Raw genomic sequence first — 15175 nt, 5'->3', positions numbered from 1 at the left:
ACTCTTTTAAGACGCTACTTTTAAATAAAATCTGATTTCTACAGGCCATATCTAAAATATCTTTTCACTCACCAGTGTATCTCAACACGGCAGAATGATTGCTTTGCCATGGAGCCACGAACATAACACCCAAGCAGACTCGCAAACAGAGACGACAGAATAATAATCTGAGCCACAAGGAGAATCTTGCTTTGGATATAATTTTATTATAAAAACCCGAATAAAGTACATGCATTTTCATTCAGTCAGTGTCGACATCTTAAGGTTCCGATTTCTTATATAAAGACAACTGTATTCTATAGCGATATAACTGCTGTCTGTAGATTCCAGAGGAAGGAAGAGGGTTGTTCAACGTCGGTTGATATCACTCGGCCACGGGTCGTTTCCCCTAGGTCCCGTGAAACAAAAACAATTGGACACACTGCAGCTCTGTAAAACTTGCACGAGGGATGTTTCGTGTGCAGGCAGTGTCGATGCAGAGGCTGGTACGCAATTGTCGCTGCACACAGAAGAATGTCACAGTGTTCAGATGAGCAAAAAAAAAAGGGGGGGGGGGTTGCATACCCATGAACCCATACAGTTTACACGTAATTCTTGTACAGGGAAATTGCGTTTTCACGTCCATATGGCGTACAGCTATTTTAATACGGGCAACGACATTGCTTTGTCTATTTGTGTTTCTCCCTTGTGATGGGACTTTGTAGGATGAACGTTGAGATTTATGAGGGCACGGGGTGACCAATAAGGTCTGAATTGGTCTGTGATGAGGTAGGAGGCACTGATAAGGGATTGACAGGTATGCACTATACAGTACACACGACTATACACTCCTATATCCTACTATACAGTACACTATAAACTACTATACACTATTATACACTACAATATACACTACACTATCATACCTGTCAACCCATACGGTTTACCCCGTATTCTGGTACAGGGTAATTGAGTTTTCAGGTCCATATGGCATACAGCCGTTTCAATACGGGCATAAAGAATGTGTCTGTGTTTCATTTACGACGTTTCGCTGGTAATTGCATCCAGCATCGGGCAATTCGCCAGAATTGTAAATGTTGTGGTTTCACGCTTCAACACACCGGTGGGCTAAAGCAGTGAACTATTTGTCTTTTGTCAACGTGACACTTTTTTACTGATTGGCCGTGTCGGGTGGTGGAGGGTTACGACACATTTATAAATAACGCGATCTAAACGCAAAAACGTTGATTATGAATAATATTGGTCGCGAAAGCCTACGTGTTAAATTTCCCCATTGCCCCGAAGGAAATCTAACGTCAAAGGTGAAGCGAATGAATGACTGAGCGAATGCGAATCGCCGTTGCTTGGGTGGTGCGGCACCGTGCGTTTACGTCGTCGTAAGCTGAGAACGCGAAGGCGACGACATCAGCTTCGCCGGCGCAGCTTGCACAGGTACAGGGGTCCCCACGCGCGGCCTTCCTCCGGCACCACGAGCAGGCCTGGCTGTTCTCCTGCTCCTCCACCACTGCCGCCCGGAACACCGTCCAATGAAAACACACCCTGCAGACCCCGTGCCATGTCTGCCAAGTCGACGACCTGTAATGACGGTTGAGGCGACCGCATCGCAGAGAAGAGTTCATATATGTTAGGGGCCGTCCATAAATGACGTCACGCGGTTTTGGACGATTTTTTACCCCCCCCCCGCCCCTTCGTCACACGGCGTCACAAAAAGTCAGACCCCCCCCCCCCCCCTCAAATATGACGTCAAAAAGTTCTGCCCCCCCCCCCCCCCCAAAAAAAAAGCATGCTTCAAATCGCTTAAAAAGTATTTAATTAAGTAGAACGCGTTTATATTTAAAGTTGCGCATTTTTATGTGACGTCACATTTCTCAAACCCCCCCTCCCTCGTCACACATCGTCACAAATGTTTGACCCCCCCCCCCCAGGTGCGTGACGTCATTTATGGACGGCCCCTTAGTGTTGCCTGTGATGTGGCGGTACTGTCGTTCATCGTGTGATATAAGGTCCACGATAATCGTGTCGTCTGTTTTTGCAAAATATCGAGCTGTCTCGAGTCTCGTTGCTCATTTTTTTTCTTCCGTAAACATTTAAGTCCCTGACAATATTTACAGAGGAGCAAACTCTACAATGAAAGTTACGAATAAATTGCTGTTTATTAAATTAACGGTTTGTGAAATGTTTTGAGTAATTTACAACAGGTTAATTTAATGACGTCATATTTAATTAGTGGAATTAATCAGTTTTGTGTAACTGGCACCATGTGCTTTAAATTTGATATCGTATTGTACGGTGAAAAATTGCGTCACAGCAGCCCCAGTTTACATCCAATCACGAGCCACCGTGGGACTGGATTCTGCTTTTCGCAAACGTACGGTGGTTGGCACGGACCCTGGTACAAGAAATGAAATGGGGGGGGGGGTGCGGGGGGCCGTTTCTGCCTTTTCCCCTTTATAGCCCCGATGGTTCCTTCGTCCCATGGGCCCCGGTACAGCTGCATCTCCGGCACGATTGATAGCTGTGCCACTGCCGTGCTTGGCTCGTGGGGGGGGGGGGGGGGTGAGAGAGCAGTACAGCCACGTGCCTCTGCGTCGACGCCGGCGTTGCCCTCGAGCACGGCGCGCACCACCCCGGCGTTCTCGCGTGCGTTCAGTGTGCAGGTGGCGTACACGACGATCCCACCTGGCTTCACGGCTCGCAGCGCCGACCTGCTCGCACGGGTACAAACGCGCGAAGGTAAAAACTGAACCGTGAACGTTTTTTTTATTTTACCGGGCCCACTGAGCTACGTAGCTGTTTTTCACAGGAGCGACCTGGCTACCACGAATGATCGCCCAACGAAGTGGTTTATCACGTGGAAATTTATAGCAGCCAAATACTCTGAACGCACGTTCATTTTAAATGTGGAGGGAAAAACCGGAGAAAAATAAACGTGACCACGGGGAGAGACACGCAAACTCCAAATGTACAAGAACTCGGGTTGGGATCGAACCCACAACCTCCTGCATACCAAGCGAGGTAGTTAACATCTCGCCACCGTGGTGCCCCTTAAAGATCCCCCAATGTATCCTTAACAGGTTGTCGCGGCAAATGCTGTTAGCGAGCACCTGTGGAGGCCAACACGGCACACGAGCAGGTGGTGTGGCTGATACCACGCCGGCTGCCTTTGTCTCTCCCATCGTTGATGTATATACAGCGCACCAGATACTCATTTAAGGCTGAGTCCACCTAGGAGAGGCCCTGAACCGGTTCAGAAATTCATCACCTATGTTGGCTGTGAGCAGAAATCGAACTGATCGCTGGGTCCGTAGGCAAGTGCACCAACCATTATGCCACCTTTCCCCACGGCACGTAAATAAGCACACGTACGTCTGTGCTGATCTGCTCGCACGCGTATGCTGACACGTACAAGAAGTGAGGGTACCCACACTTTACCCCATCACCCACGACCAGTCTATCGACTAACACCGTCGATCGGCAAAATCACAAAAATGTGTAGAAGCATGCTTAAGTGTTCAGACGTAGAGCTGTGGAGTCGTCATCAACTACGATCTTGGGAGTTAGATTTGAACACCTGTGTGAGCCCTGCAAAGCTCAGTCTGCCGACGTTGCACCGCTGACACGCGTGTCCCATTATCGGACGGTGCAAGAAATTCTCAGATGAGCAAACAGGTGACAAACCTCGCGGGCCGTGCCGCTTTGAAACCTCGTCGTACCCACGAGCGTAAACGCACGGGGTGGGAACGGGCCTTTGATCCTTACCATCGTAACCCGGGACTGAACCCGCAACCTCTCGAACCCCAGGGAAATTACGCTGGAGGGGGGGGGGGGTGAGAGGGCGGGTTGTCAGACGGAAACTTAAAAAACACAACACAAAGGGACCTCACAACCTGTGGTTGACAGCACTTCCCAGCGACTGGGGAGCGGGGAGAAGTCGGACCGTTTTCAGAACACGCGGGACGAGCTCGCCCTGAAAAGACAGTGCGGCATAAAGAAGAAGGGTGGACGACGAAGGCAGGGGAGGGAAGGAAAAAAAAGAAGAGCAACGCTTACAACTCGCTAACAAATTACCAAACATTCCTTCACTCTTTCAGAGAATTCTGACAGACCGCTGCGGTCAGATTAGTTCCGGATGGGCAGGCGGGCGTCAATAGGTGGTGGGCGGGCGTCGTAGTAAAATTTAGGGCCGAAAAGGATCGGAATTACTCATTGGGCCGCGAAGGGGGAAGGCGTCGGCGAGAGACGGGGAACAGAGGAGCGACAAAGAGGTGCGGGCGGCGTCGATGCTCACCGTGACGCTATAGTGCGGCGTAAACGCCACTCCGATGAGCTCATGCATCTCGTGGAGTGGAGGAGGGGGGGTACATCGGTCTTGTTTGTATTATATAGGGGGCTCCTTAGCGATTCACAAACAACGCGGGCCGATTAAAGAAAAATGTCAGGAATAAGAACCATTATTGGCCCAATGGGAAAGGAAGAGAGTGGATGTTTGAATAGAGGGGCCTTTCTCGAGACTACATTATTTAGGTGAATTATTTTGCATACGTCTATTTTATTTATTTCAAAGCGCCAAGCCACAAAGCCACTTTATATTTCACAGATGGGAACGGGCAATGCCAAGATTTTACTCTGCACACGAATGTTGATGTTTTTTTTTAACCCTCTCCAAAACTTAAAATAGAAAGTTGAGGGCTCACCTCTCTTAAGCTCAGCCAACCTAGGAGTTGACCATGACCAAGTTAAACATCTGCGTGTGAAAATGCTGAAATATCTCGGGCAAAAAGAAACTGGGATCGAACCCAGTAGCCTAGCGAGCGGCGAGGGTAGAGGTGGCAGTGTGTCACGCCCCTGTGCTACGACGTCACGAGGCTGCACACTAAGCCTCTGAGCTCAGGGTCAAAAGTTCGAGCCCCGGTCGTGGCGGCCACGGCAAAACAAAGCGTGGCGTTTTGTCTGGGCAGTGCCGAAAGCGCGGTCCCACGGCTCTCCCCACAAGCCAGGCCACTTAGTGCCAATCAACCAGGGAGGGGGAGGGTAGATTAGCAGCTCATGGGAAAATATATTAATTATTCTTTTCACACCAAGGGGGGCCAAGTTTCGAACGAAGCATTGCATAGATTAAGGCACGATGCAATCCAAAAAAACTAAGCTCTTATCTCTTCGAAACACTCCTCTAAACCTGTGTGTTCCAGGCAGTCCGATATGAGTTTGAATCTTCGTTCATCAGGGACAAAGACCTTCTACTTGCTACATTTGAGAACCCAGTTTATTGACAACCCGGCCTATATGAGTCTTAGTGAGTCTATGGATGTCTGTGCAAGTTGGGCTGAGAGCCTGCTTTCATCAGGGGAGGCTGAGAAATCAGCCTCAAGCCTACCGCCTCATTGGTGCTCCTGGTTCAGAGCAGAGAACGATAGGATTTTTTTACGTTTCCTATAGAGGGACTCCCCTACTTACAAACAAACCTCTCCGTATGTCCAGTTACCTGTTCGGACCGAGAGTCGTAAGTTCAACCGCCGCGCAATAGATGGCGGTGGTGGCATCTACATCTGCAGAACGTGAAGAACCAGTGGCATCTGCATCTACAGGAGATTATACAACTTTTAAAGCCATTCCCCGTGTTTAGTGTACATGCCGTATAACATGTTTGGAATCTACAGAAGTAAAGTTGGACTTACGAACAGATCGACTTACGAACAGACCTGGAACCTAACTCGTTCGTAAGTAGAGGAGTCCCTGTACTTTGCATTCGTATCGTGTGGTTTTTGTACAGTTTATTGTTGTAACCTTCCAACCCCCCCTCCTACTGGACATCTGTGAAAAAGAGCTTTATACAGTTCATCGGATCCCTCCAGTATAAATACATATCCTGACAATTCTGACGATCACCCGTGGGGCGCGCGGAGCAGCAGACGTACCGCAGCAGCTGCGTCTGGAGGCCAGGCAGGTGCGCGCGCTCGCGGACACGCAGCTCGGCAAGGGCCTCGCTGCCGCCGCCGTAGAGCCAGCTACGGTCGTTCGAGCAGGGGGCGTCCACAAGGATCTGCGGCAGGGAGCACAGGCCGACACGTGCGCACGCATAACCACGTTTCATTTCGAACTGCTTTTCGTGCCTGGTTCGTTGTCCTTCCCGCCCCACCCCCCCCCCCCGCCGTGGAAGGAGTTCAAGTCGGGGCCACGGCTGACTTCTCCCACCTTCACCCTGACAGAAACGCGCACTGTACGTGTATCATCAGCCATTGTCAATCAACTGCTGGATGAAGGCCTCCCCAAGCTGCCGTCACCTCTCGTGATCCTGTGAAGTAATAATCCACCCAGCGCCTGCACATGAGCCGATTTCATCGCTCCATCCCATCGGTGGGACGTCCTCTTCGGATGCATTCCATTGCTAGGCTGATTTTACTGTATATATCACACGCCTGGCAACTGTTGTTTCTGTTTGTCTTTTCTAAAAGGTGTTATACGTTAATTTTTGTACTTGCTGGGTTCCATGGATTTTTGTTGTTCCTCCGTATATTTATTCCAGGTCTCCATTGCAACAGCGACGTGTTGCCTTCACCGAGGCTACATGAATAGTACGAACCGGTTAGTTCATTTCGTTAAGTAATCTTACTCAAAATTTTAATCGGTTATGTTTTCGTGGTAGAATTGTTCAGGCCACTTGAAACATGGTGGCCGCCCCAACATCCTGCCTCCCAAAGGCGCTAAACCGCCTGTGAGCGAGCCACACAGTGCCAAGTGGCTGATGATGCTGATGATGATGTCACCAAGCCCCAGAGGTCGCAAACGGGTTTTAATTCCTTACCCGTACCCGGCTGCACCAGGGTCGCAAATGGGTACCCGTACCCTACCCGATACCTGGCTACCCGTACCCGGCCGGGTATCGGGTAGGGTACGGGTACCTGATTGCGACCTCTGGGATGAACCCATGTTGCAGGCACGGGTGGGTTGATTCTAGGAACTTGAATTGTGAGAAGAGACAAGACGTTGGGAAATGAGTGACAAACGGTGACTCACCAGTGACTCACGGCCTACCCGTACCCGGCCGCACCAGGGTCGCAAACGGGTACCCGTACTCGGCCGGGTATGGGTAGCCGGGTGTCGGGTAGGGTACGGGTATCGGGTACCCGATTGCGACCTCTGCCAAGCCCTGGCCCGATCACCTTCCTTCCAGCGCCATACATGGGAACAGGCGAGACTTTTCGCCCCATTTTTTGCTTTATCCGAATTGTCGAGCAATCGACCGGATAATTGTCAATCGTTTACTCATGCAAACGAATCGCATAGCTCTAAATGTGTCAATCACCATAAACGTGACATCAACAGCCCCCTGGGAATAAAACCTAAGTGTTTCCCCGGGTCAATATGAGTGACCTTTGGCCGAGGTTACGGTACATTAAAAACACAAAGCCCACCGTCATTACGTGACAAAAAAAAAAGTCCCGTTGCGTCATTTGGCCTCTGTTCGGTTCAACAGCAGGGACGCGCTTCAAAGTGGGCAGCATTAAACGGTGCATGCGGGATATGGCGGCGGGGCAAACGGCGGATCGAAGAACTTAGCCGGCAACGCTGGGAACCTGGGTTCGAATCGGGGTTTTAGCCTGCCTGTGATTAAAGCGACGGCCTCAGCCCCAGTCACACGTGGCTAAACAAAACCCCCGTCACATCAAATACGCTTTTCTCCCCCCTTAATTATAGTTATTCCAGCGCTCAAAATTAAACATTTTGCTTTCAACGACGTTGATAAATACTCCTTGCTGCAGAGATTATAAAAGGTGTGCCCACTTGGGCGGAAGACGACGCCTCGTGAAGGGACTCGGTCAACCCGAGCTGCGTCCCCCGTGACACAAGGCGGGTTTAATGCTCGCTGAAAGAGCCCAAAAACTGAACTTTCTTCATCCCCCCACAGCCCCCCCTTGACAACATCGCCAACAGCACTGGTGAACCGGTGCCTATAGATGTAGTGCACGGGAGGTGCACAGTATGATATTAAATGATGATGATGATATTCTGTGGTTCTTTCGGTAAAGTCCACCTGATGACGGAAGCTTGTTTTGCCTCCGAAACGTCGTAATTTAATTTAGTTATTTTCATTTTATTATTTTTATCATTATTTTTATTTTTCATCTACGTGACTTTACCAAAAGAACCAAAGAGTATGGATCCTTGCAGTCACGAAAACTTCAAATCTAGATGATGATGATGGCTACAATGAGCAAAACGGACGACTCGGGATGAATAGTTGTGACTCCTGCTAGGGACGACTACTACGCCCAGCCAGCCCCGAGCGTCCGTGGACCCCACGCTCCTGCCAGCCGGGCCCTGGCAACCGCAGCAGGGATCTCCCGTAAATCCTCACGGGCCCCTTTGCCTGCCAAAACTTCGTGAAAACACCCATCACCACTCGCCCACCGCCCCCCCCCCCAACTCTGACTCCCCCCAGTCGGCCTCCCAAACCCCCCCTCCCCCTGCTGTGATGAATGGATATGAGCCCAACGTGGCCCATACTGGATGAAAGTGTGCGAGTGCGAGTGTGCACTTGCACATGTGTGTCCGTGTGATTTTGCGTATGACGGGAAGCTTTGGAAAGTTAATCATGTGCACGTACGGAACTTATTATGTCAATCCATGGCTGGATGAGGACCTCCCCACACCGGGCGGGGGTTGTGTTTACCATAAGCCAACACACGCTGATCAGTGCGGGTTGAAAGCAAGGGCGTGCAGATGTGAAGGTATCGAAAATACGGTACCTTAGAAAGCTTTTTAAAACAAACAGATGCGCAATCACGCACAGTGTGGAATCAAGACTCGTATCGTCCATCGTCCTTGGGTCTTTATCCACTGCTACCCGCACGGTTTGTGCGAGCGGTGGATTGTCGCTCGGCCGTGCGCTGCTACTCACTGACCCTGCACCATGGAGCCCAGAGGTCGCAACCGGGTACCCGATACCCGTACCCTACCCGATACTCGGCTACCCGTACCCGGCCGGGTACGGGTAGGGTACGGGTACGGGTACCCGTTTGCGACCTCTGATGGAGCCCCAGCTGTGTGCCAGAGCTGGTTCTGTCCCCCTGGGCGGGCCCCGTACAGACGGCATTTCGTGAAACGTGGGGTGCCGAAACGCAACAAACGGCTCGATGGGCCGGACGGGGGCCGAACAGAGGCATCCCAGCGATCACTGTCACTGCTCAAGGCAAAGTGGTGCCGTGATGTTTCCTTACCGCGCAGGGGTTGAGTGTGCAGACAATTGAGATGTAAATATGTCAAACTGACGAGTGGTAACGGTACGGCCTTTGCAACTGATGAATAATTGTCACGGTTCATGGGTACACCTTTGCCAGTACCAAAATATAACTTATTCTCATATTTGGTACTGGCAAAGGAGGTCCCATGATGTAGCTGCTCACCCAGAGCTCTCATTACTCTGATAGTGCATTGTCTTTGGGCTGTTCGCCTTTTGGCGTCCTCTGGTCTAACACCGTTTGAGACGAGGCTCGAAAGAAAGCTGTCTCTGGTGTGGACCAATCAGTTTCAAAGACAATGCACATACTATCAGAGTATGTTTTTTTGTTTGCATTCTGACCACAAGTATATGTGGTTAATGCAGACATGATTCCTTGTAAAAGGTTTCAGTTTGGTGTTTTAACATCTTAACACCTGTTTTGTTGCCAGAAAAAAAGGGGAAAACCAATTCTCAATTCTAACGGTTCTTTATTTCGCTAGGAAAGTCTCCGCCGAGTCTCTTGTGCTGTTTTTTGTCCGAATTCTTGTTAAATGATCAGTCCTTCATCCAGATTAACGTGTCAAAGATTCTTCTTGGGTGTTATCTTCGTCGGTTTTTTTTGCCTGTTAAATAAATTATGGATATTGAAATTTATGAAGGAAATTCTCACCTAGCCTCCTGCACCACTGTGTCTGTCTGGTCTGTCTGCTTATTTAATAACAGCCCTTCGTGCAGGAAAGTCTCGCAGAGGCTCTTCCACTGGTGTATTTGTCTCATTGCTTGCTTGCTTTACAGCAATAACAGCCCTTTTTCAGAGAAGTCTCACGGAGGAGTCTCCGGCACCACTGTGTCTGTCTGCTGCGTGTCTGAATAACAGCCCTTCGTGGAGGAAAGTCTCGCAGAGGCTCTTCCACTGGTGTATTTGTCTCATTGCTTGCTTGCTTGCTTGGTTTACAATAACAGCCCTTTGTAGGGGGAAGTCTCAGAGAGGAGTCTCCGGCACCACTGTCTGTCGACTGTGTGTCTGAATAACAGCCCTTCGTGCAGCAAAATCTGGCAGAGGCCCTTGCACCGGTGTACTTGTCCGACGTCTCGCTTACGTTACAACAGGGACATTGCTCTATCGATCTACGGGGAGTCCCATGTCCGTCCAAACCGCTTGTGAGTGGCGAGTCGCTTAGCGCCTCACCTTGTCGTAGGACGCGGGCTGCAGGGCGCCCAGCTCGCAGCCGTCCCGCGCCGACACGGCGACTAGCGAGCGCAGCGCTGAGCGCGGCACGAACGACTCCAGCGCCAGCAGCAGACGTCGCCGCCGCAATTCGTCCGGCTCGTTGGCGCACAGCAAGCCTGCGGGTGGATCGCGATTGCAGCGGCATCGTTAGCCGACGGGCAGCGGGTAGGGGAGGCGTTCATCCAGCGGTGGATTGTACTGTATGTTGAACTTCTTTCGTAGCGTGCGTAGCCAATCGTGCTAATCGAAGGTGCGGGGGAAGGACGGCAAAAAGAAGTTCTAAAGAAATTAGTTTTCAATCTAAAATGAATCGATCGGGGCTGCTGATGGTGTTAGCTAAAATTACAATTACATTGTTGATTGCAGTTCATGATGGATTACACACGTACAATAGTAATTGATCCCAGGTCTGGTGCGAGGCAGGACTGCGGGCCATCAGTCACTCCTTCTTCAACTGTCACAACCGGGTTCATCTCGCTCGTCAATAAGCTGTGATGTTGCTTTGTTATTTTCTTACGCTCTTGCGTGTTTTTAAGTTAATTTTGTTGAAATATATTTCTACTTATCAACTTTAATGTTCGTGTTATTTCATTTGTGTATTCTGTGTGTTGATATTTGAATTGTGTTTTGCACTCCGGGTTCACTTGCATAAGAGTATTTTGTGTATGTGGGCTCTTACCCAGTTATGAATAAAGTCCATGTCCTGTATGTACTATTCTACATATGTTTACAAAGTTTTAGAGTGTCGTGGGATTGTGTAATAACACGACAGGAAGGTGCACCCGAGTGCTATTTCATATGTAACGCTAAAAATTCAGACCATAAAGTTTATCCCTTCGGAGAATTAGATTTAATTTTTTTAAAATGTCATTTAAGTACTGTAATTGTATTACTCATTCTGCACTGACAGTACAAAAACGTATCTCAATGATATGAAGAGAAAAAAAATCAGCATACAACTCCATCAATGGCTTATTTAAACCATTGTTAAAGCACATGCTGTGATCCATTCGCCACACATACGGAATGAAACTTCTAGAATTACCCCTGGGACTCACGCTTTTTTTCTCACAATTTTGAGTGGGTTCTACACATGCGGGCCATGCAATGGATTCTCATGTGCGTGGTTGTTGTTTACCTGAGAGTAATTCACTCAGCCCTACTGATGGCAATGTCTCACCGCCAGGTGCTGCCCGCTGGCTCAGACCGCACGTAAGCTCCTCCACTGTTGTCTTCACTCACAGCCTTTGAGACGCAAGCTGGAAACTTACCCCATCTACACCATTGGAACCTCATTTGCCAGTAAAAAATATGATAATTGGTTTTTTACCCTTCTATCTGGCAACAAAACTGACAACTTTTTTTTATAAGGAGTCATGTTTGCATGGACCACAATACCTGCAGTCATAATGCAAACAAAAAACATAACTCTGATAATGGATGCACTGTCCTTGAAGTTGATTGCTCCACACCTGAGACAGCTTTCCTTAGAGCCTAGTCTTACATGGGTTGGACCAGATGACGCCTTTTGCATCCATTATCAGAGTTGTGTTTTTTGTTTGCATTATGACTGCAGGTATTGCGGTCTATGCAAACATGACTCCTTATAAAAAAGGTGTCAGTTTTGTTGCCAGACAGAAGGGTAAAAAACCAATTATTATAACCCCATCTAGCCAAGGTTATTATTCATTCATTTACTGTGGCTTCAACAAGTTGTGGAGTACATTAGCCTTTTGCTGCTACGCAAACTCATTTAGTAACCCCCGTTTTTCTCCATAATGCTCGCCCTTGCTTGCTTCGTGCCAGTGAAATGTTTGTGCCTCGGTTTCATGGGTTCATCTATCGGTTTATTGGGTCTACGTATCAGTATCTCGGTTGTTTTCCCCAATGTTTTTCAGTCGAGGTCTCACCGGTTTGAACCCTTTGGCGTTGACCCGTATCTATTAGCTCAGCCATCCTCGTTGTCTGTAAAATAAAGAGCGCCGCTCTAACCGTGGTCATTCTGCCACCCAGTGGCAAATATTTGAGTTGAGCTCTTCAGGAAGGTGGCCGTGAAGACTCGAGGATTCACCCAGTTGGTCATTAAAATAAGTTCTTACGCTCATTCTAGATTTGAAGCTTTCGTGACTGCAAGGATTCATATTCTTAGGTTTTTTTCGGTAAAGTCACGTAGGTAAAAATTTTAAATTAATAAAAGTAAAATAAAATAAAAATCACGACGTTTCGGAGGCAACACAAGCTTCCGTCTTCAGGTGGAACCGTCACAGCACGATTGCTGTATCAAGTAAGAGAAATTCCAAGAAAACCGTCCTTGTATATAGTGGGCCTTGCCTGCTAAAAATGAAATATTTTAGTTTTGTTTTTTTAATACCTCAGTGGGCTTTGCCTGGCAGGATTGGGATGGTGATTTATTTACCTTTCTTGTACTTTGCACTGCTTTGGTGTTTTGGTATTCTTTGTTTTTGTAATGTTCTTACCCGCCCCTACTGGACATCTGCGAAAAAGAGCTTTGTAGCTAATCGGATTTCTCCATTAGAAATACAATATTCTGATTCTGAAATCACCCGGCACCTCACTTGGCTGCGCGCACTGCAGGATGCCGAGGGTTTTGCCACCGGGAGCAGCGCACATGTCGAGCACCCGCTCCCCGCTCCGCACACCCAGCGCCAGCACGGGTAACAGCGAGGCGGCGTTGAGGACGTAGAACGCCTTGAGGCGGCCCGGCTCGTGCCGGAGCTTCGGGAAGGGCCTGCCGGCCTGCGCCAAGAAGCACCACAATCCGGCGACGCCAGCGGACCGGCCGTCGTCGAGAGATCTGAGCGGCCACTCAGGTCCGTGCGAGCCAGCGGGGAAGGTGTCGCGGAAGTGCTCCGCCAAGCCTTCTCGAGTCTCCCTGCGCAGGATGCCCGTGGCTGACAGATACACCGCCTCTTTGAAAGCGTGGTCGCGCGACGGGCACCGCGTCGCGATCCTATCTGCACGCCGTTCGTTTTCATTTGTCTCGCTCCGATCACTGGAGGGACGCGACTCGGACTGCGGGGCACAAGTCCAGCAGGTTGTGTGGATGTCGTCGCAATCTCTCGGACCGTCTGGCATTTGCGCTAGTCTGTCGCAGGAGCCAGACGCCCAGGTGTCACCATTAGAGTTCGCGTGCAGTTTTGGAGAATCACCGACCGTGATGTCTTTGGTAGTAACGTTCCCATTGCAGTCTGACCAACTGCCGTCAGCGAGTTTGCAGGAGGGCGCATTGTCACAATCGTGGGATGGAAAGGCGCTGTGCTGTGTGTGACATGCCTCCTCCTCCTCGGCCAGCTGCTGTGAGTGATGCTGAGGGCAGGACTGCTCTCTCCTTTGCTGCATCGCAAACAGGTTGGGCAATGCGGCATACTGCCACTTGTTGGGTGCAAGCATCACTGCCCTGTTCACAGCCACACGGTGCAAGAACACAGCCATGAAGGAGCATTAACAATGACATCATTCTCATCAGCCAAGATCAATCCACTGGAGAAAGGCCTCCCAAGCTGCCACCATCATCTACTCACGATCCTACGATGCAACAATCCGCCTAGGACCTACATAAAAGCTGATTTCATCGTTCCATCTAAGACACCCACACTAATTTGTGCCATTCCTGTACATACTGCTCACATCATAGACTAAAATAACGGCCTATAATGGGGTCTCCTAACAATCGACTAAAACACTAGTGCCTGCTGGAGTCGAAAGACACTGTCGTCATTAAATCCACATCGGAAACCAGACTGGTTTTCAATGGGGCCTCTATATTTAAAAGATGACAGAATAGTTGTCGACACAATCTCGACTGCGCTCGCAGTCAATTACTGGTATTTAAACAACAAAGCCATTATTTTGCCATTCTCATTAACGTGACCATCTCTTTAAAAACAAGCAGAGAAAAACACACCGATTGAACACAAGGCAAACCTGTCCATTCAGCTCACAGTATATACAGATGGTAGACCAGTCTCTGATCGGGTCTCTAGACAAAACTGTATACGGGCACATCTTCTTGGTTCTTTCGGTAAAGTCACGTAGAAGGGAAATAATAAAATAATAAAAAGACAACATCATTTAATGTTTTATTTGTATTATTTTATTATTTCCCTTCTACGTGACTTTACCGAAAGAACCAAGAAGATAAATCCCTGCAGTCACGAATGCTTTAAATCGAAATGTATACGGACAGATTGTTAAGTCTGTGGTGCCAGTGTTATTCTGTGGGTGCAGTGTTAGTCTAAGAGTCCACTGTTATTCTTATCAACACCACTGCCTGGCCCAGTCTCGAAAAAAGACTGACGGGGGATCACTGACACAATCTCTGACTTATATTTAAATACCCCCCCCCCTCCCCCCACAATCTCTTCCTCGTCATCCATCCCTTCAAAATCACTCAAACAAACTCGACCCAAACCCGCACACAACCGCACCTGAACTTCAACCAACGCTGCCCAAACCACTCTCCGTACTCCGCATCAAAGTGCTCCAGCACTGCCCGGCACACCGTGCGGGCCCCAGGGACTCTCCGCCTGCCACCGGCGACCTCTCCCCCGAGGGGCCGGTCCCCTGCCTCCCCTGGCCGCCGGCACGAACAAAGTCTGGCCGGGAGGCATCCCCGCAAAAGCCGAGTCGGTAGTGTCAGCGTGGTCCGGCCCAGAGGTGAGCACATGGCAAACCACGTGTGAACCTTTCAGCTGTCAGCTGGT

The 15175-nt window shown here is 49.4% G+C and overlaps 1 protein-coding gene across 4 annotated transcripts; it reads right to left on the bottom strand.

Annotated features, from left to right (window-relative positions):
• Positions 1 to 184: 184 nt before the first annotated feature.
• NSUN3 (NOP2/Sun RNA methyltransferase 3) lies at positions 185 to 15175 on the bottom strand. 4 transcript variants are annotated; one of them, XM_078615551.1, is made up of 7 exons: positions 14900 to 15175; positions 13028 to 13869; positions 10410 to 10567; positions 5916 to 6040; positions 2582 to 2705; positions 1371 to 1575; positions 185 to 499 (listed from the first exon to the last, which is right to left on the bottom strand). In XM_078615551.1, the coding sequence occupies exons 1-6, from the start codon at positions 15136 to 15138 to the stop codon at positions 1405 to 1407; spliced, it is 1659 nt and encodes a 552-aa protein (XP_078471677.1). In that variant the 5' UTR covers positions 15139 to 15175; the 3' UTR covers positions 185 to 499; positions 1371 to 1404. The 4 variants fall into 4 exon arrangements, 3 of the variants coding, with proteins under 3 accessions (XP_078471677.1, XP_078471678.1, XP_078471676.1); XM_078615552.1 differs by having other exon boundaries at positions 185 to 388; XM_078615550.1 differs by having other exon boundaries at positions 185 to 1575.

Source organism: Lampetra planeri, chromosome 47 (assembly GCF_965212315.1).
Source record: "Lampetra planeri chromosome 47, kcLamPlan1.2.h2, whole genome shotgun sequence".
Taxonomy (NCBI): domain Eukaryota; kingdom Metazoa; phylum Chordata; class Hyperoartia; order Petromyzontiformes; family Petromyzontidae; genus Lampetra; species Lampetra planeri.
Note: the sequence above shows the minus strand (reverse complement) of the source record. Positions and strands in the feature narration are given on the sequence as shown.

What these genes read in the sequence shown, in the direction of transcription:
- NSUN3 (XM_078615550.1), bottom strand. Translation starts at nt 15,138, where the DNA reads ATGTGCTCACCTCTGGGCCGGACCACGCTGACACTACCGACTCGGCTT. An exon ending in CAGCGTTGGTTGAAGTTCAG is followed by an intron (nt 13,870 to 14,899) that starts GTGCGGTTGTGT and finishes GGCTGTGAACAG; the next exon opens with GGCAGTGATGCTTGCACCCA. An exon ending in CTCCAGACGCAGCTGCTGCG is followed by an intron (nt 2,706 to 5,915) that starts GTACGTCTGCTG and finishes CCGTGCGAGCAG; the next exon opens with GTCGGCGCTGCGAGCCGTGA.